The sequence below is a fragment of the Rhinolophus sinicus genome, chromosome 14 (assembly GCF_057876585.1).
Source record: "Rhinolophus sinicus isolate RSI-liver-muscle chromosome 14, RSI-T2T, whole genome shotgun sequence".
Taxonomy (NCBI): domain Eukaryota; kingdom Metazoa; phylum Chordata; class Mammalia; order Chiroptera; family Rhinolophidae; genus Rhinolophus; species Rhinolophus sinicus.
The window spans coordinates 101568697-101593035 of record NC_142514.1 but is presented as its reverse complement, the minus strand read 5'-3'; the positions used below and the strand labels follow the sequence as shown (position 1 = coordinate 101593035).

The window sequence follows — 24339 nt, the reverse complement described above, 5'->3', positions numbered from 1 at the left end:
CTTCACCCAAGTCACGACCTCTTGTAGGCTGGGCTTCACAGTTTCCATGCTGATTTCTCTCCATTCTATTTTCAATGTAGTCACTGATTTCCATGTGCAAATGGTCCTTGAATGGCTTATTTATTGCAATATCAAGAGTCTGGAGATAGTCAGTCATTCCTGTGGGAATCATTATTTGATCTATTCTTCTCTCTGCAAGGAAGTTCTTCATATCTTTAGCGCGGTGAGTGCTGGCTGAATCCCAGACTAGCAGACCTCTTTGGCCACCTCGCAAAACAAGTGGCAGCATTAAATTGACCCATTCATTTCCTTATGTCTGCTTATGTGCACCAGGTATTTTTGGTTTCAAGAACATAAATGCCTGAAACATGTTCAACCTTATCTTCCTTGCCCTTAGTGGTGATTAGAGGTGAGGGTTTCTTTCCATCCAGACAAATTGCCAAAATACAGGTAACGTGCACTTTTGTAACCAGTGGAGGGAATGTGGATTGACGAGGCACCCCTCTGATCAACTGTTGTTTGAGATCCTTGGCCCATAAACACTGCAGTTTCATCCATAGCAATCATGTTGGTGAGTTGGTATTTAGAAAAGTCGATGCCATCAACAAAGGACTTGAATGCAACTGCACGTTTAATAACTTCAGTATCTTCCAGCTTGAACAGTGCTGTCGATATTAGAGACAGTTCATATTGCTGAAGGAAGCCATCCAGCCAGTGTTGTAATGCTTTGAATTCTTCTGGGGATATTTCTAACTGTGGTACCATTGTGAGGGCAAATGCTTGAATATCAGCCCTGCACACAACCAAAGCCTTTGCTCTCCTGTCAGCAATCCATTCACAGATGTCTTCCAGCTCAGGAAATACAGTTGCTGACCTGATCCACACTTGCGCTTCTTAGCATTTCCCTTGTCTACCTGTTGGCTGACGTTACCGTAGGCTGCTCGCCATTTTCGGACCATTCGGAGATCCAACTTCTTCTCCTTGCAGAAAGCTGTAAGATTCTTGTCCCGGGGGTCCTCCACGGTTCCTTTCTTGTACTCGATGGAATAGCTCTTTCGTTTTGCACTCATCTTGTCTGGGGGTCAAAATATTATTCCCTTTAAATCTACCATTAAATCAAGTGTTAATTGAAGACTTACGAGACAGGAATGACAAAAATGATGACAGTTAAGAATGATGGTCCACACAAAAGGGATGAAAACTTGCAGGCACCAACATTCAGAAAACATTTCTTTATTTCACACGATTGCATTAAGTACGTCCGTTACAACACATGACGTACTGAATTATGAAGATTCATATTAGACACAACTAGGTCCGTTCCTTATCAAGTGCACACGTTATCCGTGCGTTGTGTCTGTACTCCGATTGGTCATTCGGCAGTAAGTCTCGAGTTCATCTGTTTATGTAGGTGTTTACCTGTCGTCCAAAGGCATCCGCTTGGGTATTTACAAATACTTAAATGTAATTTATCTTATCATTTATTTTAAGTATTAACGTCAATAATATTATTTATTTATATTTTATTATATATTAATATTATTATTTTATAATTCAATACAAAATATATCTGTCTGGTTGACAATCTTAACTGGGGCTTATTATTGGGGTAGGGCTTGTATTATGAGCATCCTGAAAAATCATGCGAGGGCTTATTTTCCGAGTAGGTCTTATATTCAGGGAAATATGATACCATCCAAAAATTTTCTGATATCATTGTTTTTAACTGTGTGGCTTGTTGAATCAAAGCAGCTGGATTTGATACAAGTTCAATATCATTTCCTTCAAGAAGTAACTCATCTTTCTGGGCTTCAGATACTGAACAAGCTACCCCTGACTTCATCCAAACCCTGTGGATGTACTATTTTTCACCCAAGAAATTTCAGATTTCGACAAGAGAAACATTCTGCTGAATAACATGTTGATGCGGAAGTGAGCATATACAGACCTCATCTTGTAACAGAAGCCCAATGTAACACCCTTGATCATGTTCTATTCATGACTACAGATAGTGCAAACAGTAGCCAGTTCCTTCCTGTTTCCCCATAATTTGCCAACCCGGAGCCTCTTCTTTTTCTTTCCAAGGAGATTGAGTTCTACATTGATGCAATTGAAGTCTACATTGAAGTCCCTCCACAGGTTGCCTCTACCCTTCACAATAACTGTGCGTCCCTTCAGAGTGATGTCCTCATTTTCTGGAATGTCCACCATCTGATTGCTGAGGATGGTCTTCATCCTCACGGTAGATGCAGCAGATAGCCAGTTTTGTTGTTGTTTTTTTTTTTTTTTTTTTTTTACTTTACTTATGGTTTCTATGCACATTTACAAACATTTGCATGTAGTAGAATTCACTGGTCTTTTATGGCTGCTAGGTTGTTTCATATTTAGAAAGGTTTCCCCTACTTTAAGATTATTCTTTTTAAAAAGTTCTCCCATGAATTCCTCTAGCATGTTTATGGGTTTATACTATACATTTAAATCTTTGATCTATCTTGAGTTAATTTTATTGTAAAGGCCTAACACATCAACTAACTTTTAAACCACATAGCTACCCAGTTATTCCAAAACTGTTTTTTGAATGATCCATCTTGTGCTCACCGATTTTAAATGCTATGTCACCACTCCACTCTCACCAGATTGTAAACTCCAGGAAGGAAAAGACTTGTATATTTTTTACTACTGTATCTTCAGGAACTAGAACAATGCTGGAACAAGATAGGCACAGCAGTGTGTGCGTGTGTGTGTTAAAATATACTTAAAATTTACCATTTAACCATTTTTAAGTGTACTCTTCAGTAGCAATAAGTATATTCACAATGTTGTTCAACCATTACCACTGTCCATTTCCAAAACTTTTTCATCATCCTAATCTCCATACCCATTAAACAATTTCTTACCTCTAGCCCGTGGTAAGCTGTATTCTACTATTCTGTCTCTATGATTTGTCTATTCTAGGTGCCACATTAAGTGGAATCATACAATATTTGTTCTTTTTTGTCTGGCATCTTTCATTTAGCATAATATTGTCAAAGTTTATCCATGTTATAGCATGTATCAGCATTTCAGTCCTTTTAAAGCTGAATAACAGTCAGTTGTATGTATATACCGTATTTTGTTTATCCAGTCACCTGTCAATGGACATTTTGGGTTGTTTCCACCTTTTGGCTATTACAAACAACGTTACTATGAACATTGGTGTGCAAGTATCTGCTTAAGTCCCTGCTTTCAATTTTTTGGGGGTATATATACCCAAAAGTGAAATTTCTGCATAAGATGGTAAATCTATGTTTGACTTTTTAAGGAACCACAAGTTTTTCCAAAGTGCTACACTATTTTATATGCCCATCATCAATGCACAAGGGTTCCTAGTTTTCCACATCCTTACAAACACTTATGTTCCATTTTTTGTAATGTTTGGCTTTTCATTGTTGAGCTGTAGTTCTTTACATATTCTTGATATTAATCCTTTATCAGTACAGTAGTCCCCCCTATCTGCAGTTTTGCTTTCTGCAGTTTCAGTTTCTCATTGTCAACCATGATCCAAAAACATTAAATGGAAACTTTGAGAAATCAACAATTCATAAGTTTTAAATTGCACCCTGTTCTGAATAACATGATGAAATCTCATACCATCCTGCTCCATCCCATGCTCCCTCTCACTCCATCCCACCCAAATGTGAATCAGCCCTTTGTCCAGAGTGTCCATGTATCCATGCTGTATACGCTCCTCGTCCATTAGTCAGTTAGTAGCCATCTCAGTTATCAGATCAGCTGTTGGTATCACAGTGCTTGTGTTCAAGTAACCCTTATTTTACTTAATCATGTCCCCAAAGCGGAAGAGTAGCGATGGTGGCAATTCGGGTATGCCAAAGAGAAGCCATAAAGTGCTTGCTTTAAGTGAAAAGGTGAGTATGGTACACGATATTTTGAGAGACATCACATTCACATAACTTTAATTACAGTATGCTGTTATAATTATTCTATTGTATTATTAGTTATTGTTAATCTCTTACTGTGTTTAATTTATAAATTATCATAGGTATGTACAGGAAAAAACGGTATATGGAGGGTTCGATGCTATCCACTGGAAGTCTTGAAACATGACTCCTGTGAGTAAGGAGGACTGCTGCATATGATTTACAAATATTTTTTCTCTCATTCTTAGAATCTTTTTATTTGTGCAGCACTTTTAACCCTTGAAAAGGGTTTCCATTCCCTTTGTGAACTTCAAAGTAACCTTGTAGGGTGTATATTGTCCCCACTTTACAGATAAGAAAACTGAAACTCAATCAAACATAGTATATTTTATAAATGAACAAACAAAACAGAAGCAAACTCATACACACAGAGAACAAATTGATGGTCCCCCGGATTGTGGGGTGGGTGTATTGGGTTGGAATGAATGAGAAAACCTGAAGGGATTAAGGTTTTTTCGTGAATTTCGAAGGGATTAAGATGTACACACTGGCAGTTATAAAAACAGTCACTGGGATATAAATTACAGCGTAGGGACTATATTCAATAATATTGTAATAACGACGTATGGTGTCATAGGAATACTAGACTTATATGGGTGATCACTTCATAAGGTACATAAATGTCTAATCATTATGTTATACACTGAAACTAATACTATATGTCAACTGACAAATTTAAAAATAACCCATTTTAAACAGCATATTTTAGCACACTGCCTAGCAACTAATAAAAGCCCAAACTTTTCGGTTGTTATTGCTACTGTTGCTTCAGAGCTCATAATCTATGAAGAGGAACAGAAACGGCTTCAAAAAGACTTTAGACCAGTGGGAAAAATGGAAAGCAGAAACCCACAGCGGTTGCACCACGGCAGGGACCACCAAGTCCCATCTGCACACCACACACCGGTTTCCACGACGCACATCCCGTTTCCTTAAGGCCCAAGCACCACCTCCGGCTCACCGGATCCTACCCGCTCAGCCCAAAGCCACGACCACTTCCGGCCACTTCCGCCCGCCCCGCCCCAGCCAGGCTGCGCCTGCGCCGTGGGCGTGTTTGCGAGCAGCTCCCCGGGCTGGGCGTCTCACCCTGTTTCCGGCGCCCAGATGAGTTTCCCCAAGGCCTGGCGCTGAATCATGATGTAAGCTCCGGTTGCCGGGCTGAGTCGGAAGTTGGAACCCTTCGGCCACTGATATTCTGTCGTGTGTTGTCGCTGCTGGCCCTTCAGGCTCTGGTAAGAGAGGAAATAACTTGAGGGGAGGGGATCCTTGAATCTGCAATGGGATTTTCTTCTCCTAGTCGAATGCTAGTCCTGGCCTCTGCACTCTTACCTCTTCCAAATTCCTGGTCCTGTGCCCTTCGTGAATTTCGACCCTGATTTGGGAAGCCCGTGCATGCTCCAGCTTCTGCCATCTCTCCCTCTCTTTGCCGTTCCCCTCCTGGAAAAGGCCATTATCTTTCACTTCCTTTCTCTAGAACGAGCGCGGAGTTAGTGAGTCCCCCTCCTTGCCGCGAAGTCCTTACGGAATCTGGAGGGATAAAATATGAAGAGTAAGCAACAGATAGCCAGATACCAGAGAAGATACAATTAAGCTCGAGTCGTAGTAACCAAACCATGGTGTTGACAGTTCTTAAGGAAAGTGATCAGTTCACCACTCAGAACTCTCCTGGCACTCTGCTTCGTGCTCCCTCAGCAATTGGGTTTAGAAGACACTTCTAAAATGGAGTAGCCACAACTCAGGAGCTTATATTTGGTGGGTCTCCTCTTTGGGATCAGTTTTTCTCTCCCAGAGTAAGGACACGTTTAGTCTCACCTGTCATGACTTTTGGTCTCACATGGGAGCCCTTCTGAGCTAAAATGGGCCCCAGGAAGGAATGCTGTCTGCCTTTGACTTGATATCCTTCTAGCTTGCTGATGTACTGGAAGGATCCGTTCCCACATTAGCGAGGCCTGAAAGTATTATTGGGTGAAACATACAATAATGGAAACATTTTTTAATTCCTTTTTTTGTTTGACGTATGTATTAGTACTCACCAGGACAGAGACCTTACGGAGTATGATTTAATAGAGCTTGGTTTTGACAATCCCAGTTATACAAAGTACTCCAAATATGTCTGTTTAAAAGCAGTACCAAGTCTGATGTTAAAACATTTGTGTGCTCACCTCTTTAAGAGCTGACAGTGGCCCTTAAGGGATTAGCAGTACTGTTTATAAACAAAATACTGAGTCAGGGGACGGTGAGAAGATTTTGTAGGACGAGGTAGACAGCTATTACAGATGTAGACCCTTGTAGGAGTATATCAGAGTGAAACATCTTTTTAAGGACTTTAAAAATTGAATCAAATCCAAAAGATTTAAGGATTGGTGGTTGTACCATCTCAAAGGCTAACAACAGGATAGTTCTATATGTCTGTATGGCAGTTGAAAATAGCAGACTATAAATTCCCAGTGATGTTGAATATTAAAACAAAATATCAAGGTTCCATTCTACCAGACCTTTCTTTTGGAGTGGGTGATGTCTAGGTACTCTTTTAACATTTGTGAGACCATTGAACAACTCTAAACTGACATCTCCACAAAGGTTCTCATCAAGTAATTAGTCCTCCCTTTTCCTGTAAAACTTTTCTCTTAAGTGGCTACATGGTGTTAGCCCTTTTTCTATGAAAATAGTTTGTGCACAGATTTGAAGTACGTGTGGAAAAGATGAGTTTAGAGAGATAGGCAAAAACCTCGTTTTTCAAAAAGACAGAAAACAGAGATGACAACAGATTTATGTCCATTCTCTACAAATGCTGAGATATCATAGAGCCACCTGTCTGATATAGCGTGCCCTTCCACTGCAATCCAAGACAAATAGTAAAGCCCCTACTGTAAGTTAGGCTCATGCTGCTGCTATTGATTATGAGGTCAGGAGTAATTACGTATAAGATTGAATCGTTCGATAAATATTTATTTGGGGTATTGTGATGATGATGTATAATGCCAGATACAGAAAAAAAAAATAATCAGATGTGAACTTGTACTCCAATTGCTTATACTCCAGCAAGGCAGAAGATCTGCATTAGGAATACAATGTAGAAAGTTATACATCTTATTAAAAATACAGATAAAATGTAATGGGACCTTAGCTTCTTTATGTAATGTGACAATATAGTATTGAAAAAAAGGAAGAGATAATGCCGTTTATCATGACAAATCCTCTTTACCTCTTGATAGTCTTAAGAGCCTTTCTTGTGTTCTACATTCCTTTCAACTTACAGTTGAACCTTCAATAAATGGGTTTGAACTGTGCCAGTCCACTTACATGTGGATTTTTTCCAATAAGTACGTACAGTACTATAAATGTATTTTCTCTTCCTTATGATTTTCTTAATATTTTTTCTCTAGCTTACTTTATTGTTGGAATATGGTATATAATACGTATCTTAACCAGCTTAGCAATCTAAGCAGGAAAAAAGAGTTTCCTTTTCCATAGATTCAGACAAAAGCCTGAAGCTCGTGTTTATTGAATCGGAGAGGCCTTGCTAGGATCTTGTGCCCACACCTACATCAGTCATTCTGGCCAGAGAATGCTGTATTCTTTTTAGCCAGGCCAGATTCATATGCCCAATTCCTGGTGCTAATGGGTGAGGTCATCCCCTTCTAAACATGTGGACTGGGAATGGGATGGATCCCCAAGAGAAAAATGTGGTTGTCATGTTGATGAAATAGAATGGTGTTTTGGACACAGAAAACAACAAGAGCTCACAACATTTTTTGCATTACTCTGGATTTCACAGTACTTTAGGATATTAGGATAGAGGTAGGGTGGTGGTCAGGTAACAATGAGATAATTCTTGGTGCCTCCACGTGAATTAAAGGTAATAATTAGGTTTATGCAGTGGTTAAATGGGGAAATGCTCTCCAGAATTCTTGTTAATTTCAGCACTACATATGCTTTTTCTACATTAAGCTCAACTAAACTATACATAGCAAAAAGTAAAATACATAGAGCAACATCTAATAGTTCAATTCGTTGAAGCAATAAAGCCCAGCACCATGCTGAGAGGAGACTAGACTGCCTGCCTAAGTCATTACAGCTAATTAGCCATTAGCTTTTACCCAGAAAACACGACAGAAGAACGTGAAACAACTGGTGGAGATGCCTCAGAATTGTCAAGAAGTGTTATAGTCTCTCTTCCTCCAAAAAATAAGGGTAACTCTTCTGACTTGCATTAGCTTTTGTTAATATGATTCAGTAAGGAGTTTTACTTTAATAAATTAAAGGTAGACCAAATGTTCCTTTTCTTATACCCCTGCCCCTACTCCTTCTAAGGCCTCTTCTTATAGCAGTTCAACATCCTTGTAAGCAGAATACCCATACCCATTGTCTCTTCACACGCTTTTCAGGGTTGTATTTCTATACTGTGATCTTAAAATTTTAGGAAGGGTTGTATTTCTATACTGTGGCCTTTCAGGGAGCTCTGCCCATCCCGTTGTGCCACAAAGTCCCCCTGGTGCCTGGGAATGAGGGAATATAATCAGAAGAGTACAAATGTAGGCTCAGTCAGCTCCACTGAATACCCTGGAGGTATATATGTATTTCACATTACACATTATGAATTTGTGTTTCTTCAGTATTGTAAAAAATCAGATAAACAGCAAAAGTTACATACAGAATTAAACAAAGATCATTTAGTTTTTAGTGGAGGAAATATCAGTGGTTGAAAACCTAGGAGTAGAGATTGATTGCTAATATATATTTAAAACCCACTATATGCTGCTATCTCGTTCCTATCCTGGTTTGCCATTTCATGTCTTAAAGGCTTACATTTAGTTTACATGCAGCTGAGGAATAAATACAGTGGTACCTCGATTTTCTAACATAATCTGTTCTGGAAGACCATTCGAGTTCTGAAACGTTCGAAAACAGCCAACACCTCGGCCTCAGGATCTTGCACTCAGCGGAAGCCACGTGACATGTTCAACTTCCAAGGCGTGTTCGAAAACTGAAGCATTTACTTCCAGGTTTACGGCGTTCGTAAACCTAACTGTTTGTCAACGGAGACGTTCGAAAACCGAGGTACCACTGTAGTTAAAGAAGCCTGAGCAGGTGCCACCTTATGCTCATGGTGAATGAGAACTAGCCGGCCAGCCTAGAGATCTCTGGGAAATCCATATTTCTTGTGGTATTATTTTTAAGTGCCACGTTGTTGTTACAATTAGTAGGTGAATTCCCTCTTTGACTTCAGTAATTCTTTCAACTTAACCTATTTTTTAATGGTATAGCAAATAAAAACAGGTCAACAGATAAATGCATTCCAGTTTTTTCTAAGTTTTTGGTTTTAGCCACCGCTAAGCCAGGCCCACTTATCCAATTAGTAGGTTTGTAACCACTTTGCCAAAACATCTTGAATCTTGGAACAGGAACTGGAAAGTCTTACCCTAAGCTTTTAAAATGTGTTGTACTTGTGAAATAGGAAAAGAAACAACTATGGGTTTATTACGTACAACTGCTATGTTATCTGACTCTGGATCTAATACCTGTCCTTTCTATCTGTATCTAATACCAGCCCCTCCCCCAAGGTCTGGATGGAGGACATTTTAAAGTGAAATGACAGACCAGGAGAATAACAACAACATCTCAAGTAACCCCTTTGCTGCTCTTTTTGGCTCTCTGGCTGATGCCAAGCAGTTTGCAGCAATCCAAAAAGAGCAGCTGAAGCAGCAATCTGGTAAGTGGTGGAGCCAGTGACAGCAGATGAGATGACCTAGAATGGGGTCTTCCCAAATTAAGTATACTTAATTACAACTAGAATTTAAGTTGGGGCAGAAGATGTTTTTCGTTTGCTTAGGGCATGAGTTGGGGGGGGTTTTGTTCATTTTTTGTTTGTTTTGTTTAGGGGTCCTCTCCTCCCTGTCCTCCCCCGTGCATAAAAGGAGACCAGATAACAGGTGGCTCCATAGTAACAAATGCCAGTTGTGATCCCAGACTGTCAAGCTGTTTTATTTTAAAAATTATCTAGTAAAAGAGATTTAAATAAATCTTTCCTAACATAGGAAACTGAGGTTGTAGGCAGAGGTAGGAAAGCAAGTCACACGCAGCTATAGAAGCAGATGTGTATAAGGAAGAATTATAAAAGCTTTTTGGCCTGTAGACAAATGAGACTTGTTCTCTTAAGCTCAGTGCTTCAGAGTCTGTCTCAAGCAAAATGCTTCTTCTACTCCATGGAGTGGCCACTATTATAGCTTACCGCCAATAGAACAGAGTTCTAAGAAAATCTGATCCTCAGCCTTAATGTGAAAGAAAATTAGAATAATATCTCACTGATCAGAAAAATAGTTTTCCTCATTTGGGAGCAAAGTTAAGATCAAGCCTAGCTTCCACCTCTAAGGAGACATGCAGACTAAAAGAAGTAGGATGCTTCTCAAACTTATTACTGTTCTGAGGGTATTCACAATCTTTCAAGCCAGAAATTGCTCCCCTTCTACCTCCAAAAAGAATAATACATAGTATTTTTCTTTTCAGGAAAGGAAAAATGTATATTTTCCCTTTATTTTGTTTATTTCAAAAGTGTTCAGATGTGTGGCTGAGTTGTGCTTTACTCTCTGATTAGGATTGAATAAAAGGGCAAGGCATGTGAGTAGGAGAAAGCGTGATGGATGAAGCAAGGAAGAAATAAATGTAATGCTGACTTTTTTTTTTTTTTTTTTTTTTAATAACCACTTGCTGCCAGAGAGGCTGGGAGAGAAACAACAGGCAGGGCATCCTAATGCTCACTTTTTAATGTGATTGAAAAAGGCAGATCTGTGTCTCAGTCTCTGAAATCTCTCCCAGATTTCTAGGATACAAGCTCAGAATGAGAAACTGTGGATTAGGAGATTGTAGCAGAGAAAGGAGAGTGAGGAATAGGGAAAATAAAATTTATGAGTATGTGGTTAAGGAAAATTTTGCTAAATAGGTTCTTAGCTCCCATCACTCTTAGGAGTTCAGAGGAGAAGTTAACAGCATATGAGTAGAGTGACAAAATGCTTGTCCTTCTGACTATAAATGGACATAGAATGGCTAGAGTTGGGAGCATTGTAGGCACCAAGCAATGGTGACAAATCAGGTACATGCTCTTGTGTTACTATTTTGGCACCTCACTCTCTTAGTTTGTTTCCACTGAGTATCATGCCACCAGGTCTAACCTGTTTTCCACCAGCAGTTAGTACTCTGCCAAAACCTTTGGCATTCTATATTGAGCTTCAATTTTACTAAACTCACCACACTGAAGCAATTCTTCTGAGAGTTTTGCCTGGACTTTCAGGCAAAAAAAATAACCATTTTTCTGTAGCGAAAAGCGGATACGGACTGGTGTGGCTTCTCGTGAACAATACTACTTTTATACTCATTCAGCATGAGTGCCATTCTGAAAGGCAGTCTTTTAAGTTGTTAAAAAATAATAATAAAGGGATTTAACCAACAAGAAAAAGTAAATTAGGGGTGGCCGGTTAGCTCAGTTGGTTAGAGTGCAGTGCTCGTAACACCAAAGTTGCCAGTTCGATTCCCACATGGGCCACTGTGAGCTGCACCCCTGAAGCTGATTTGCAGTCGCAGCACGATTGAAAACGACGACTTGACTTGGAGCTGATGAGTCCCAGAAAAACACACTGTTTCCCAATATTCCCCAATAAAAATTTTAAAAAGGAAAAAGTAAATTAAGAAAGAAAAAGAACAAAAGATATTAACAAGCAATTTATATACAATTGTCAAATGATTTTAAAATGCACATAATTAGAGAAATGACCATTGAAACAACAATTCGTTTTTTACCTATGAAATTTGTGAAGATTTAAGCAGGCACTTTCTCATATACCATTGGTGTGCATGTAAAAAGTGTATTTCTAGGGTAATTTGGTAGTATATATTAACTTTTAAATGTTCAAGCTCTTTAACCCAGCAATTCAACTTCTGCGAATTTAGCCTACAGAAATACTCATACAAGTGCGTAAAAAGAGTAAGTTACATTTGGTGCGGTATTTTGAAATGAAAAATTGTTAACAACCCAGATGTTATCAGTTGAGAAGTAGCTACATAAATCAGTGTGTGCATACAATGAAATACAATGCAGCTGTTGAAAAGAATGAGGTAGGCCTATAAATAAACTAACAGAAAGGTGTTGGTGCTGATTACATTTAAAAAGCAAGAGGGTAAGCAGTAGACACAGTATGATCCTTTTAAAAAAAAACTAACAGTCATTGTAATAAACATTAGCACCAGAATATGAAAAAAATCAGGAACACTTTGCTAATAAGTTAAGGTGTTGTCCATAGGGAACTGATTCAGAGGAGACTTTTTACATTATATTTTCCTGTACAGTTTGGAATTATTGAAACAAATGTCTTCTCTTAAAATCAGGAAAAAGCCATATATTTAAAATAATTAAAGGCATATTGATCTATTAGGTAATTCTTTGTTCACTATGAGTCTGTAGGGAAAATAATGCTGCTTACTTTGGCAGTGTGGAGTACAATTAATTATAAGTAGAAAGAATAAAACTCTTGATTTGTAAAATGTGGTAGGATATTTAGCCAGGGATATCAGAATCTTGTACTTTAATTTGTTGCCTAATAAAATTCAATATCAGAAATAATAACCCAATTAAAAAGGGGCAGAGGATCTGAATAGACATTTTTCCTTAAAAGACATACAGATTGCCAACAGGTAGATGAAAAGGCAACCAGTTATCACCAATCATCAGGGAACTGCAAATTAAAACCACAGTGAGGTATCACTTCACACCAGCTAGAATGACTATTATCAAAAAGGCAAGAAATAGCAAGTGCTGGTGAAAATGTAGAGAAAAGGGAACCCTTGTGCACTGTTGGTGGGATTGCAAAATGGTGCAGCCACTGTGGAAAACAGTATGGTTCCTCAAAAAATTAAAACTAGAACTACCATATGACCCAGAAATTTCACTTCTGGCTATTTATCCAAAGAAAACAAAAAATACTAACCTGAAAAGATATATGCAGCCCCGTGTTCATTACAGTATTATTTTCAAATGCCAAGATATGGAAACAACCTAAATGTCCATCAACACGATTGGATAAAGAAAATGTGATATATACATGTGCCGGAATATTATTCAGCCATAAAAAAAAAAATATATCGGGATGGCCCGGTGGCTCAGGCGGTTGGAGCTCCGTGCTCCTAACTCTGAAGGCTGCCGGTTCGATTCCCACATGGGCCAGTGGGCTCTCAACCACAAGGTTGCTGGTTCAATTCCTCGAGTTCCGCAAGGGATGGTTGGCTCCGCCCCACTGCAACTAAGATTGAACACGGCCCCTTGAGCTGAGCTGCCTCCCGGATGGCTCAGTTGGTTGGAGTGCATCCTCTCAACCACAAGGTTGCCAGTTCGATTCCTCGAGTCCCGAAAGGGATGGTGGGCAGCACCCCCTGCAACTAGGAACGGCAACTGGACCTGGAGCTGAGCTGCGCCCTCCACAACTAAGACTGAAAGGACAACAACTTGAAGCTGAACGGCACCCTCCATAACTAAGATTGAAAGGACAACAACTTGACTTGGAAAAAAGTTCTGGAAGTACACACTGTTCCCCAATAAAGTCCTGTTCCCCTTCCCCAATAAAATCTTAAAAAAGAAAAAAAAATATCTTGCCATTTGTGACAACATGGATGGACCTTGAGGGTATTACACTAAGTGAAATAAGACAGATAAAGACAAATACTGTATGATTTCACTCGTGAAATCTAAGGAAAAGAAAAAGAAAGAAAATTCATACATACAGAGAACAGGCAGCAGGTCGGAGGGTGGGCGAAATGGGTGACAGGGAATCAAAAGGTACAAACTCAGTTATAAAGTAAGTCATGGAGGTGTAATGTGCAGAATGGTGTTAATAATACTGTATTGTATATTTGAAAATTGCTAAGAGAGCAGATCTTAAAAGTTCTCATCACAAGAAAAAAAATGTATAACTGTAAGGTGACAGATGTTAACTAGACTCATTTTGGTGATCATTTCGCAGTATATACAAATATCAAATCTTAGGTTGTACACCTGTAACTGAAGAATGTTATATCTCAGTTTAAAAAGTGTTGCCTGACTTAAGATGTTCACTAATTAGCTGATTAACTTGTTTCACATTCAAAATTATCCTCCTTTTGGTTACATTTATCATTTTGGATAGTATGCTTGATTCTATATTAAAAGAGGAGTGTAACTGTTACTGGCTTCCATTTTTTTGGCAGATGAATTCCCAGCTAGCCCGGATGACTCAGATAATAGTGTGTCAGAGAGCCTGGATGAATTTGATTACTCTGTGGCTGAGATTAGCCGCTCATTCCGTTCACAGCAGGAAATATGTGAGCAACTCAACATCAATCACATGATCCAAAGGATCTTCCTGATTACTCTGGACAATAGTGAGTTACAGACTCTGTTCTCTTTCTCTTGGCCTAGGGACTTGCTCTTAGAAATCTATTGTATCTAATGGTTAAACAAACCATGCTGCCTAGAACACAGAGCTTATATTTCAGTGAAGCTTTTAATGTGACCTAAAATCAGTATTTAGACACAGATACAACTTTCGTTCCCATTTTGATACTGACTGGGCTATATAGCTACTTGCCTTTACTATATTACAGGGGAAATGGGAATGGTAGCCAAATCCATTTTCTTCTCAGAGGTAACCTAAACAGTTGGATGGAAGCTTCAAGAGGTGTCAGATAGTGTCTTCCCTCTGTGCCTTATCTGTAGTTAAACCCAAAGTTAGTGCTGATGTCTGGAGTTTACTCTTTAAATGTCGTGATGTTGGATTTATAACAAGCCCACACCCTTTAACTGGGAGAAAGAAAAAAGATTTAAATGTTTAGATACTACTTTGTATGTCGAGGTCCTTCTGATATTACCTGAGTCAAACTTGGAGTTCAAGAGAAGTGCTGTCAAGATTAGTTGTCTGTTGTAAAACAGAAGCATTATCCTTAACCTACCAGATTAAAACCATTTCCCAGGTGACCCAAGCTTGAAAAGTGGGAATGGCATCCCCAGCCGCTGTGTGTATTTGGAAGAAATGGCAGTAGACCTGGAAGATCAAGACTGGCTTGATATGAACAATGTTGAGCAGGTACCATACTTATGTTCCTTATGGGTACCTTCAGCAAAACTTAGCCATGCAGCTGAACTCTGCTCACCTTTCTCCAACCATGACTTTGCTTACTTCCATCTCGTACATTGTTTGTGCTGTTCCTCTTTTGGGATCTTCCTGTCTACCATGGCCACGTGTCCACATCTACCCATCCTTTAAGACCCAGTTAAAATGCCACTTCATTTACAAAGCCTTATCAGGTAGGAGTTGTTATTCTCTCCTCTGAGTTCCTAGAATAAGCTATCTGTGCATCTCTTACAGGAATTGACACTTTCTGTCTCATGTAGTGGCTTTTTTATATACTCGTCTTATCTCTCCTATTAGACTCTTAAATTGTTGAGGGCAAGGCCCATCTCTTTTCTTTATATCTTTTCCAAAATCAAAACAGGCATTAGGTAAAATGCGAGTAGGTGCCTAATTCAATGTTAATTAGGAATAAAAGTTTGTCGTGGAAGACACTTGACAACTTGTAGTTTAACTTTGCGTGTTTAAATTATCTTTATATAAGTCTGAGTGAGGTCAGCGATCACCTCACTCTGCAGAGTAGTAGATTTCACATAAGTTTAATCGCTAATTCTCCACACCATTCAACAGACTTCTTTTAATGCTTACTCTGCTAGGGGTTATACTAAACATGTGAGTTTGGCTTAGGATAACTTTATATATACAATTTTGTTTGTATATATAATATTTTCTAAAGTAATAAGGCTCTGGGTCTTATTTTCCCCTTCACTCTATATCTTGTGATTCTCACAATAACCTGTGTCAGAATTACCTTTTACAGCTTAATGTTCTGTGGTTAATTTTGCAGTGGTTTAGTATTTTTTCATTTGTTTTCCTTAATAGGCTGTCTTTGCTCGCTTATTACTTCAAGATCCAGGCAACCACTTGATAAACATGACTTCTTCTACAATGTTGAATCTCTCTGCTGATCGAGATGCAGGAGAGAGTCATATTTTTTGTTACCTTTATTCCTGCTTCCAAAGAGCCAAGGAAGAGGTAATAATAACCCACTGAGTACTGTATTATCCTCTTGAGTATGACTTTACCATGTACACCAGAGAGTTGGATCATTGTCTTTTATATCAATGTATATACATCATAGCACATATAGAACTAGATAGCAGAGGCAATTTTGGTTTGTCTTCTAAAGTTTTAGTCTTCTTTCTGTGGCTTGGGGTCCACCCCTTTCCTCAGTAAACCAGTGCCTCTTATTCTCTCTACAAACCTCTTAAAAAAATCATACCCTTAAAAAAAGTCTGATAAATTCATTTCCACTGTGTAAATAATAGAGTAAGCTAAGCTTGGTCACTTCCAGGATTGGAATTCTAACAGGTGGGTGATTCTTTAGAGCAAAGAATGAACTCTCATGAATTTTCAAGCATCCACAGGAGAGCAATATTGTTTTGGGACACAATGTCTTTTCCATTCTATTTGCTACGTGCACCCATGTTCCAGGTCATAGAACTAGATCCTCTTTCCTCTCTTTGTGTTGTTTCCAGATTACCAAAGTTCCAGAGAACCTGCTACCCTTTGCGGTGCAGTGCAGGAACCTCACTGTGTCCAATACACGAACAGTTCTCCTCACCCCAGAGATCTATGTTGACCAAAACATCCATGAGCAATTGGTAGATTTAATGTTGGAAGCCATCCAAGGAGCCCGTGAGTACATAAGCAAGACCTGTGAGCTTCTACATTTTGATTTCCAAATTTAAAATTCCTCTAATTGCATTGAAAGCCTCAGAGCCACTATGGTTCCAGTACAAATTAAGGAAGAGAGCTCACACCTTGACCTTTGGGGATGAATATCAGGATTATCAAAAGTATTCAGAGAGTGAAGAGCCAGGATGTAAAGGCATATAAAAAAATCCCTATGGCCTTCTTTCTCTCTCATTTGCCTTCTCTTAGATTTTGAAGATGTAACTGAGTTTCTAGAAGAGGTTATTGAAGCCTTGACATTGGATGAGGAAGTGCGAACATTTCCAGAAGTCATGATTCCAGTGTTTGATATTTTATTGGGCCGAATAAAAGATCTAGAACTCTGCCAGATCCTGTTGTATGCATATCTGGATATTCTTCTTTATTTCACTAGGCAAAAGGATATGGCAAAGGTAAGTCCGAAAGGTGGTATATGAACAGTTGAGCTGGATTTTTAATACTTTATGCTTCCCTAGCCTGAGGGCACTATGATATTACCTATTGAATACGAGATGTATTGATTGTTGTATAGACTTAACTCTTTGAGGCCTTCTCACCCACCATATTTATTTCATCATACAGACGAATAAGTAGGATTTGTCTTCTCCTAGGTTTTTGTAGAATACATTCAGCCCAAGGACCCTAGCAATGGGCAGATGTATCAGAAGACCTTGCTGGGAATAATCATGAGTATCTCCTGCTTATTAAAGACTCCGGGTGTAGTAGAAAATCATGGCTACTTCTTGAATCCATCTCGTTCCGGTCCCCAGGAGATCAAAGTACAAGAGGCCAACATCCATCAGGTGGAACTGTTTATGGTGTATCCCAGTCCCTCATCTTAGATTAAGTCAAGTTTCCTCAGGAAGCAGATGCAGATAAGGCTGCCTGAGGTCTTTGGGAAAGCACGTTGATCCAGTTGGCCTTCTACCATAATCATGTAAAGAAATTGCCCTCTTTTTAGCATGTGCTAGCAGCAGAGGGTAAACCTTAGTGTGGTTTAAGAATAAGCTGCTGCCATTCTTTGTCCTATCTGTAGCATAGCCTCTTTCTCGCAACCCTTGTTTTTCTCGCCAAGCTGTTTCTTATAACTTTAGCTCCTAAAATCTTCTGAACTCCAGTCTATAAACCAAATTTATTTCCTTTCCCTCCTTCCACCTGTGTCTTAGCATAAATTATAGTAGAAGCCTGGCCAACATAAGGCAGTAAATGGTTAAATTGGGCGTCGTTTAAATCTCCCATCATCACAGCGCTCTCAAGCAGAGGTTTACAAAGTACAACAGTGGCCAAATCCTGCCTGCCACCTGTTTTTGTAAATAGTTTTATTGAACACAGCCATGCCCATTCATATGTGTGTTTATGGCTTGATTTTATGCCACAGTGTAGAGCTGAATAGTTGCAACAAAGACTATATGGCATGCAAAGTTGAAAATGTTTATCATGTGGCCCTTTACAGAAAAAGTTTATCGACCCCTACTCTAAAGCTTTGTCAATACTATCTGCAGTTTGGTAGCTGATCAGGAAATCTCTCATAAGGGCCCAGAATTTTTTTTTTAAATCAAAAATGGGGGCAAATAGGAGATAAGGCACAAGGAGAGTGAGGGAAAAGATTAGAATTAGCATATTTTTGGAAATTGCCAGTAGCTAAGGTTTGGGAGTAACAAATATTAGGATTGTGAAACTGGAATGTTCTGTGGTTATGTTTTCTGGTTAAACAGTTCATGGCTCAGTTCCATGAAAAGATCTACCAGATGCTGAAGAACTTACTCCAGCTCTCTCCAGAAACCAAACACTGTATCTTGTCCTGGCTTGGAAACTGTTTGCATGCAAATGCAGGCCGCACCAAGATTTGGGCCAATCAGATGCCAGAAATCTTCTTCCAAATGTATGCCTCGGATGCCTTCTTTCTGAATCTGGGTGCTGCTCTCCTGAAGCTATGCCAGCCATTTTGCAAACCCAGATCCTCTCGGCTCCTCACCTTTAATCCCACTTACTGTGCCCTGAAGGAGTTGAATGATGAAGAACGAAAAATTAAAAATGTACACATGAGAGGTAGGGGAGTACTGGGCTTCCCAAAATTGCGTGTGTGTGTGTGTGTGTGTGTGTGTGTGTGTGTGTAACATCTAAGGCATTCACTTCCTTATCCTTTCTCACAAAGGTGCCTCTTTCTCAAAGATGAGGCAGAAAGAAGAGCTACTATAAATTTTTAAAGGATAGACTTAAAAATAAAACTGGTAGCTTTTAAATGTGCTTTAGTGGAACCTTCTCTCTGAATTTGGCAGCCTTGGGTATTCATTCATTCTTTGAAAAATACTGTCCCTGTTCTTTTTGAATTCAAAGATTCCAGAAAAGGGCAGATATATTAACAGATAATCATAATCGGATGTAGGACTAAGCTATCGGAGCACAGAGAAAGGATGAGTAACAAATTCTACAGAAGTTGGAGGTCTTCATAGCTGAGTTTTGAAAGATGAGTTGGGTTTATCAGGCAAAGGAGCAAAAGAATCCCTTTATACAGAGGGAATAACAAGTATAAAGGTACAAAGCTATGGAAAGTCTTGACAGAGGTACAGTGAGAAGCTCAATGTGGCTAAAGCAAGGGGTAGATGTGGGGAGGAGTATGGGAATGGCAGGAAATGAGTCTGAGGAGGAAAAAGATTGGGGCCAGATTAGAGAAAACTCGAACAATACAGAGAAGTGAAAAGAAAATAAATCATTCATAATTCTACACTCAGAATGATTCATGCTTAATTTTGGTGTATATATTTCCTCCCAGTATTATAACTTCTAATTATAAAAGTAATACATGTTCAAAAGCAAATAATCTTAAATATAGAAGTGCAAAATAGATACAAATAATCCATTTTCTATCAGAAAAATCTAGTGTTACCACTGCTTTTCATTTTTGGTGTTTTCATGATCAAGCTAAAGAAATGTAACTGCATTTCTGTAGAGAGTGAGAAGCCAAAGATATTTTTAGACGAAGGAGTAGTAATGTGATAAGATTTGTTTTTAAGAAGATGTTGTTAAAAATAAATAAATAAATATATATATATATATATATATATATATATATATATATATATATATATATATTACTGGTGGCAGTATGGAAGTTGAACTATATAATAAAAGGACGCTGGAGACCAAGCTAGACGTCTGTGGCAAGCCATTTACTGTTCCTTTTAACTTTTTTGAGGTTTGGACAAAGAAACCTGTTTGATCCCAGCTGTGCAGGAGCCGAAGTTTCCCCAGAACTACAATCTTGTAACAGAGAACCTTGTCCTGACAGAGTATACCTTGTACTTGGGATTCCACAGGTAACTCTTTTGATGTCCTTAGGAAAAAACTATTTAGTTGTGCTGATGACTAGAAAGTTGAAAGTCTTATTATCTCACTTTCTGCTGAAGGGTCAGTGTAGGATCTAGTAGGAAAAGGGCATTATATACATTTACTTGTGTTTACATGAATTGGCTTTGTCCGTAAAACTTGAATTTATTCTCAATTTTTGACCTGTTAGACTTTTTAAAATTAAAGATACGCTCATATATTTCTCTAAAGACTTGCAGATTTTTAAATCACTATCTTCCTGTTGTCATCTGTGAATTATTGTCATTTAACATTTCACTTTCTGCTCTTGAGTTTAGATTACTTATTACTCCTGATGAAAAAAGACCAAGCACGTCTCTGTGGTGTAGAGACGAAATTGGCAACATTAAAGATTTATATGGGATTCTGATAGTATCAGTAGGACCACAAAAGATCTATGTTTCAAAGATAAAGAGGATTCTAAAAGTGTCAAGATTTGAGAACTAAAGTGTATGACTTCCAAATATGGTTCTGGTTCTAGCTAGCTATATGTCATTCTATGATTTTTTTTTTCCTCTTTGATTTAGTTGATTGTGACTATAAGTGTAAATAAGAGGAGAAAGTAGCTGCTCACTCATAGTTATAGTCTACAGGAAGGGGTGTTGAGGATACCAATTTTTAATACCTTCTCAGGATACTTAAATTGACACAGAGCATTTTTCAAAACTTAACAAATTTCTGAGAAAATGAAATTATAAACTCATTGGATAAGGTTTCTATCCCTGTCATTGACATTTTTAATGAGACAATAGATAACAGTTCAGCATGTGTTTAACCTGTTCAACTGCCTACATTCAGACACAAAAATGAATGTCATCTAGTTTCCCAATATGGGCTAGGTAACCCCAGACATTATCCATAGGGCCAAAGATGATGATTTTGGACTGTAAACATAGAGACAGCTACCCATAACATTGAATTATGGGTCTTTCATTAGAGAACATTTGGCTGATCCTTTGTGAAAAATAATTTAATTTTGAACAGCAGAGGACTGGGATCCACGGCTCTTAGGTTCGGTCCCAGGTCGCTGTTTGTGTATATGTGGTCATTACTAATCTGGAGTCTTTTTTCAGCAGCTTTGGTTCTCTTCTAACCATGGAAAGACTATCCATATAACCACATCAAAGTATAAACATTGCACTTGTCTGTTGTGAACTATCCTGCAGGGCTTCTTGTACTTTGCCTAATAGTTATTTATTTGACATCGTAACAGTCTAGTTTACACTCTGTTCAACCAAGCTACTGTTCTTTGGATGGTGCATTTCAGCTGAAGGCTGTTAACTATTTGTTATTAGCTTCAATTATGTTGAATACTTGGTAACATTTTCCCAGTGCCATGCTCCCTGCCTCTGTCTTGTCAATAACTTGTGAGTGCCTTCTGTGTTATCACAATTGCAGCTCTCTACATCCTAGAATACTAGAATAGTTAAATGAGGCTTTGTATTTGTTGAATGGCTATACTCAACTGTCCCTTGATGAGCCTCCTGACCCAGTCTCTTCTGCTTTCCTGGGGGCAGGTTGCATGATCAGATGGTAAAAATCAACCAAAATCTGCATCGGCTGCAGGTTGCGTGGCGGGAGGCTCAGCAAAGTTCTAGCCCTGCTGCTGACAACCTCCGTGAACAGTTTGAACGACTAATGACCATCTATCTTTCTACCAAGACTGCCATGACTGAGCCACAGATGCTACAAAACTGCCTAAATTTGCAGGTGTCCATGGCTGTTCTATTGGTTCAACTGGCCATAGGCAATGAGGGCTCACAGCCAATAGAGCTAACTTTTCCTCTGCCAGATGGCTACAACTCTTTGGCTTATGTACCAGGTAAGCAAGCTCTCCCTTAGGAACTTCCTATTTATAACCATCTAAGTTTAACTGGGTCACTTTGGAAGTTTAATCCTCAAAATACCCTTCCGTAGTTATCATTCAACTGTTTTTGGAAAAACTACACAAACTTGTAGATAATATCCTCTGGTGAAAGTATAGGGGAACTGAGAGCTTTTTCCTCAGCCTCTTGTCCTCACTGCTATGCATAACAGAAAATAGTCTTCAAAGGACTAAGGGCAATCTGGGTTTTCAGAGCTGTTAGTTTCTATCATTAATATTATTTGTTGTTCAACTTAGAAATTTATCTAACTCTCCCTGTGCTACTCTTTAGAGGAAAAGTCATCTGTTAGTTAACCCAGAAGGTTAGCAGATACTGTCCATCAAAATTAGATTATATGTTCTTGATCACTATTTTGGTCATCTGTTGCTGAGTAACAAATTACTCCAAAACATGGCAACTTTAAAACAACCAACATTATCTCACACAGTTTCTATGGGATCAGGCATCCAGGAGCGGCTTAGCTGCATGGTTCTGACTTTGGGTCTCTCATGAGTTTCTCATCAACCTGTCAGCTGGGGCCATAGGAATCTAAAGACTCGACCAGGGCTGGAGGATCTGCTTACAAGCCTAGTGATGTGGTTGTTGGCAAACCTTGGTTGCTTGCTGGCCTCTTTTCCAGGCCACACAAGTCTCTCCTTAGTACTACTCATGAATGACAGCTGGCTTCCCCAGAGCAGGTGACCAAAATGGAAGCTGTTAGCCTTTAAAACCTAATCATGGAAATGACATACCATCACTTCTGTATGCCTCCGAGTGTATGAGGTGTGATCAAAAGATACGGTGAATATTTAAATTTTAAAAATGTATTACAGTAAAGCATACATTGCCATTGATCCCCCTCAGAATGCTTGCCCTCACTTCAAACACACTTATCCCATTGTTCTTGCCACTTTCTGAAGCAGCTGTGGAAGTTCTCTTTTGTGAGTGTCTTTACTTCATCCTCCATCATGACAACACTCCGTGTCACACATCACTTCTGGTACAGCAATTTCTGTCAAATGAAAACATTACAGTGTGTCCTCATCCACCTTATTCACCAGATCTGGCACCGTGTGACTTCTGGCTCTTCCCCAAAGTCAAAATGACTCAGGACATCAAGGCAGCCACGACAGCACAACTAAAGACACTCATGAAAGAGGACTTCCAGAACTGCTTCAGAAAGTGGCAAGAATGATGGGATAAGTGTGTTCGAAATGAGGGAGGGAATTTTGAGGGGGATTAATGGCAGTGTATCTTTTATTGTAATAAATTTTTTATTTACTTAAACATTCACCTTATCTTTTGGTCACGCCTCGTGTTTTCTACCCTGGAAGAGTGTAGGAGGGGACACACAAGGGAATGAATACCAGGAGGCAAGGACCGTCCTAGAGGCTAAGTACAGTGTAGAATCTGTATGTACAGAAAATCAAATGTTTGGCTAATTCCAATGAATATTTTTCAGAATTTTTTGCAGATAACCTAGGTGATTTCCTCATTTTTCTCCGCCGGTTTGCCGATGACATCTTGGAGACATCAGCAGATTCCCTGGAACATGTCCTTCACTTTATCACCATTTTCACTGGAAGCATAGAAAGGTGAAGTGCTGAAAGTTTGATTCTGTCACTGTTTAGACCTGCAAAACATTTAGCAGACTTCTAATCCAAGAAATAAGCAAGCCTGATTCATAAAGGGGTGCCTTCAGAAGTTGTGTTAACATTAATGAATCACCTGACCATCCTTATAGGTAGCCAAAAATCCCACTCTTGAGAAGCATAATAAGCAAAGGACTTTGCCCACAGAGAATTTCAACTTGCATGTAAGGTTCCTGGTGGGAATTCCACTGTAGTCCCTGGTTAAAATAGTTACCCTAATGCCAGAAACCTTGCCAGTGGCAGCCAGGTGCTAATGATCTTCTAATAATTATATGATAAAGTTTGCTCTTAACACGTTGCGTACGGATCACGAGAATCTTCAGGAGGGATTTAAACCCCGCCATACGCAACGTGTTAAAATCCTGAGTTGGATGAGCGGTAAACTTAGGTAAGTGCTTTCTGATCTCAAGTTTTCTTATTCATAGCTTCCAGTCCTCTTTCCCAAAGGAACATACTCACTGACCTATAGAGTTGCTTCTCTGATTTTTGAGTGCCTAGGCCAAAGAAAACAAACAAGGTGTATGTAAGTAAAGATATGCTCCACCAGGAAGAGAATGATCCATGGAGCCATGTCAGTGAGAAATAGGCAGAAGCCATTCCTTCACTGAGCTGAGCAGATGCAATGAGAAATCATAAGTGAGCACTTATTTATTAG

At 39.0% G+C, this 24339-nt stretch overlaps 1 protein-coding gene and 1 pseudogene across 1 annotated transcript in view; one reads left to right on the top strand and one right to left on the bottom strand.

The window, feature by feature from the left end:
- Window positions 1–1603: 1603 nt before the first annotated feature.
- On the bottom strand, window positions 1604–2265 carry LOC141572422 (large ribosomal subunit protein uL6 pseudogene; annotated as a pseudogene).
- A 2806-nt stretch (window positions 2266–5071) lies between these two features.
- Window positions 5072–24339, top strand: part of UBE4A (ubiquitination factor E4A) — a 31638-nt gene continuing 12370 nt past the window's right edge. Inside the window, exons 1-12 of the mRNA XM_019716316.3 lie at window positions 5072–5209; window positions 9529–9690; window positions 14208–14381; window positions 14970–15082; window positions 15950–16102; window positions 16606–16765; window positions 17012–17214; window positions 17413–17604; window positions 18517–18850; window positions 19998–20118; window positions 21685–21989; window positions 23495–23627. Of these exons, the coding sequence (XP_019571875.2) occupies window positions 9570–9690; window positions 14208–14381; window positions 14970–15082; window positions 15950–16102; window positions 16606–16765; window positions 17012–17214; window positions 17413–17604; window positions 18517–18850; window positions 19998–20118; window positions 21685–21989; window positions 23495–23627 (2009 nt within the window). The 5' untranslated portion in view covers window positions 5072–5209; window positions 9529–9569. The remainder of the gene's footprint in view (window positions 5210–9528; window positions 9691–14207; window positions 14382–14969; window positions 15083–15949; window positions 16103–16605; window positions 16766–17011; window positions 17215–17412; window positions 17605–18516; window positions 18851–19997; window positions 20119–21684; window positions 21990–23494; window positions 23628–24339) is intronic.